At 38.2% G+C, this 4,426-nt stretch overlaps 1 protein-coding gene across 1 annotated transcript; it reads left to right on the top strand.

Moving 5' to 3' along the window:
* The first annotated feature begins 2,477 nt into the window (after positions 1 to 2,477).
* LOC149052704 (uncharacterized) lies at positions 2,478 to 4,177 on the top strand. Its single transcript, XM_089181510.1, has 4 exons — positions 2,478 to 3,025; positions 3,400 to 3,490; positions 3,790 to 3,899; positions 4,008 to 4,177. The coding sequence occupies exons 1-4, from the start codon at positions 2,716 to 2,718 to the stop codon at positions 4,145 to 4,147; spliced, it is 651 nt and encodes a 216-aa protein (XP_089037636.1). The 5' UTR covers positions 2,478 to 2,715; the 3' UTR covers positions 4,148 to 4,177.
* Positions 4,178 to 4,426: the final 249 nt, after the last annotated feature.

The following is a 4,426-nucleotide window of genomic DNA, read 5'->3' as shown; positions in this document are numbered from 1 at the left end:
TCGGTCATTTTTGTTGTCGGGTAAAACAGGGAAAACGTTTATCGGAATTTCTACAAAAGTACACCGATTCTGGAACTGAAACTACCCACCTAGCTGGTTATAATATTCTAGTTTTTAAATATGTAAACATCTCTGCGGGACTGCCTCTACTTTCCATAGGGGCAATTCGCGAACGAAACTCAAAAATCAGATATTGCATAATTTGGCGATGTTTACATCTAATGTTCACAACAACAAATGTTTCAGAAAAATGAAATAAGCAAGTCTTTCTCGTGCTCGAACGTTATATTGGCTTTGAGCCCAGATTTGAAATAATTAATGCTGTCACTGATGAACCAAAGGGCACAATCTTCTCAGTTATTAGCTTGATAATCTCCACAGACAAACGTTGTTGGACCGAACAACCTCCTTTTACTTCCTGAGCCGGCCACCTCAGGGTAAAATTAAAGAGACCTCTCGTGTGAATCACTGGGAGATTGCTTTATATTCATCTTTCTCTAAAGATATCCGGGAGAAAAGTATGGAAAATAGTGGTGATTAAATCGCTGTTCTTTTTCCTGAAGGACATGAAGCAATCTAGATTACATATAAAACACGTAGAGTTTCGTTCAAGTGACGAGTTGCAATTTGCGTGTGGATAATAAGTTGTTTGAAAGGTGGAATTATGACATTATGATTTCATTAAATCTTTTATTTCGAACTTTGTTATGATGATTTCTTTATCAAGACGTGGAAGGAAACATTGATTGACTCGATTGCACTGCGGCGGTGATAACATCATCATATCTTATACAAATTTTCTAACAGTTTTCTGACAGTTTTCAGATGATTCGAATTATCTTAGTTCATATCACAAGGAAATGATAACTGCCCGAATCTGCTATTTGTAAGGAGATGCCTGTGTCGTTCAAATCGCTATTGTTGCAACTGGGTTTTACATGTAGTAATGCCGCTGACAAGTTACGATTTATACTCTCAAATTCTCAATGTTTACGAGCGTCCAATCGAGGTTTTCCTGGTTTTTTTTTTTTTTGGATTGTTTTTACTTGAGAATGCGCGGAAATCTGCTGACATATGAGAAAAATATCCATTTCTCGTCTTCTTTGAAGCGACCGACGGAAACTTCATGGAGAAATATAGCGTCACGCCATCGTGATAACGTACATGTTTATGACAAATGACCGGTGTGAGGATAGTTTCGTGTAGATCAGCCGACTTCAGCATGTTTCAGATAACATACAAGTATAACAGTGTATTTTCAGAGGATTTTGGATCACTCAAATTCCCATGAATGCAGCAGCACTCGGAATCTGGATGATATGCACACGATTTGAGGTGTATGTTTGTAGTTACATTGAGTAGTCCTCCATGAAGGCTGATCAATTTTTTTTTAAAGATGACAACCAGAGGCGAGATTTCTCTTCGGGATATCGCGCATAAGATAACATTCTTTCAAAGCCTCGCACGTTTCATATGTCTGAAGCGTCTGTTGTCTCTTAAAAGTTTCTAATAGCTTCTATTCCAATCAATTTACATTTGGTAATTAATGCAAGTACAATGTCGAAACTACTCAGATGTGACGAACAAAACCATGGAAAACCACGCACGTCACAGGAACCAAATATTGCGAAATTTACTTTGAACCTGGCTGGATTAGTTTGTTAGGGAATGCGCGAACAAGGGATGCCGTCAACCCATAATGAGGCGTGCTACGAATGGTACAGGTTGACTGGATGGCAGTAATCCAACATTGGCTGAAGGCGCAGTTAACAGAAGAGTTTGCTTCCGATATACTAGTTATACTATACTAATGAAACGAATTTTAATGACTAGTTACTGATGATCACCGCGTTAAAGAACAATGTTATTGATTTTCAGCCGAGAAAAACTCTCTGAAAAGCATCGCAAGCTCTCCCCGTCATGTCGGAGTCTTAATTAATGCCAGTAAGAGAATATGAAAGCATCAAAAAAATAAGGAGAAAACAAGGATGCTGAAGTTTATATTGTGAGCATCCTAACCATCTACAATCTTTTGTTTCCGTGTTCACATACTGTGACTGATTCATTTCGGATAAGATTGCTATTTATCAGTTTAAGCAATATAGCATAAATACTATTAAACATTGTGCAATTAAGTCTTGAAAAAAAAAAAGGTATATGACAAAGTAATCTGGAGAACTTTATAATCAATTTACTTTATCAACTACAGTAGAGATAGACTAAGAAAGGTTTAAAAATCTTAAGCTGCGTCTGCAAGAAAAGTGTCAACAAATCGACGTGTCTAAGGAGCCCAGGACTAATTAACTACCTCAGCCGCCCTGCGAAGACTCGAAATTTCACTTTCACAAAACATGTGAATAAGTAGATGATGGATGCTAATACAATATCATGATGAGAACGATGTTTTAATTCAAGCAATTTTTTCCCCGATTTAAAGCAAAATGAAATGAATAGTTGATTCCTTTAATCAAGAAGAGGAAAATAACAAGCCAATGAGCAGGAAACGAACAGTGAGGGAGAGAACTCATAGCTGCCCGCCAGATGTCTTCTGAAGATATTTTTAAACAGCTTTTCCGCTAAAAATGTTGATTCATTTTCCTTCAGGTCCAAGCACAGTGGTCTTCATAACAGGGAGATAAAGGGAAAGTAAAGGAGAAATATTAGGGAAAAATTCAATCGGAGACCTTTCAATACATATCGATCGCTCACTTAAGAATGGCTCTGACTTGTCGCTTTCCAGTTCTGCTAATGCTGTGCCAAATGTTCTCCGGACTAATCGCACAGCAGTGCAGTCGTCAAGTTTCCGTGTATGGAATGATGCTTCAACGACACATCTTCAAGATAGTCGAGACCTCTAACACACTTGAGTGTTTTAAGGCCTGTAACGACGAGAAAAGATGTCAAAGCTTCAACTTCGTCGTTTCCAAGAACATCTGTGAGATGAATAACCGCACCAAGGAATCCAGACCTGAAGACTTCGTCCCTGACTCTGATCGGTATTATTATGGAAGAGTTAGAAACAGAGGTTTGTCATTAGTAAGAGAAAGAGCGAAAGTAAAACATTTCGAGAGAGAGATGCTGACCTTTCTGCTATAGCTGAAAGCAAGCTTTAGACAATGTTTTTTATTGTTATTTGTACCCTTGAACAGAAAGTTGATCTCGATACTAAAAGTTATCTTTTAAGTATGTTTTGTGTAACTGGAATGTTTTACTCATTATCATTATCTAGTTATTTAAAAATTTCTTCTACATTTATTTATTTATCTGTTTGTCTATTTGTTTGTATTTTCTTATCAAAATCCTTTACTTTTTTCGTCGTTTAAGTTCTGTGAATCACCCGCAACTGTCAGTTTCTTCTTTCAGAAAAGTTACTGTAAACATATTCTTGTCATTGTTCAGTTCCACTGGGATCCATTCCCGAGCTTCCTGCTGAATCGTGTAAAGAAATTAAGGCCAGTGAAGGAGAACAAGCGGTCAGCGGCAACTACTGGTTTAAATAAAATCTACTTAAATATGCCGTTTTGGTTCACTGCGATATGAAAACAGAAGGTAAAGCATAAACTTGCAAAGTGAAATCGAAATAAATTATTATTCATTCTTTAATTCACTTATAAATGCAATCATTTATTTTCCTCACTCACTCGTTCAATTCCTCCCTGGATGAATGCAGGGAATGTTCAGTTTTGTTCCTTTCTTTTAAATTATTATAATAATAATGAGATGGTTATGGGATTTAGCAGTGGACATTCCACGAGGTAGCCCTTCTTTGAAAAGTTTGTTTTTGTGGAGGGAGGAAAACCAGAGGACCCGGAGAAAGATTTGCGTAGCTAGGACGAAAACCAACAACAAACTCAACCCACACGTGACACCAGGTCTGGGAAACAAACCTGGGCCACAACGTTGGGAGTCGAGCACTCTCACCACTGCGCCATCCCAGCTCCTCCAGAAAGAAACAGAATTTTGAACTAATTGTTTACGTTACAACTGCTATTAAATTTGTGCTACAGATATTGACGAATGCACTCATGGAATCCACGACTGTCTCAACGAATCGGCAAACTGTTTTAATACGGTTGGATCGTACAACTGTGTTTGTAAAGATGGTTACCAGGGCGACGGAAAAACCATTTGCACGCCAGAGGGTTAGTAGTTTGGCAGCACAAAAGTTATAAATTGTGACGATGAAGAGCTTTAGTTTTGCTGGTTTTTTTCTTTTATATAACTATTTAGAATGTTTAAGCTACTCACTTCTGACCAGTGGAACAAGGAAAACTACCTACGACACACCCCCGGGAAAAGAATCTTGCGACAACGACCTCAGTGCGGGCTGGTTTCGTTTCCAAGGAGATGCAGGAACGAAGATGCCAACCAAATGTGTACCTTACAAAAAATGTGGCACTGACTCCACGGGTTGGCTAGACGGTTA

Source organism: Pocillopora damicornis, chromosome 1 (genome assembly GCF_964200805.1).
Source record: "Pocillopora damicornis chromosome 1, jaPocDami1.2, whole genome shotgun sequence".
In the NCBI taxonomy this organism is placed as follows: Eukaryota; Metazoa; Cnidaria; class Anthozoa; order Scleractinia; family Pocilloporidae; genus Pocillopora; species Pocillopora damicornis.
The sequence above is the reverse complement of the archived record's forward strand: the minus strand, read 5'-3'. Positions and strand labels throughout refer to the sequence as shown.

What these genes read in the sequence shown, in the direction of transcription:
- LOC149052704 (XM_089181510.1), top strand. Translation starts at nt 2,716, where the DNA reads ATGGCTCTGACTTGTCGCTTTCCAGTTCTGCTAATGCTGTGCCAAATG. An exon ending in GCGGTCAGCGGCAACTACTG is followed by an intron (nt 3,491 to 3,789) that starts GTTTAAATAAAA and finishes GTTTTTGTGGAG; the next exon opens with GGAGGAAAACCAGAGGACCC. An exon ending in AAACAAACCTGGGCCACAAC is followed by an intron (nt 3,900 to 4,007) that starts GTTGGGAGTCGA and finishes TTTGTGCTACAG; the next exon opens with ATATTGACGAATGCACTCAT.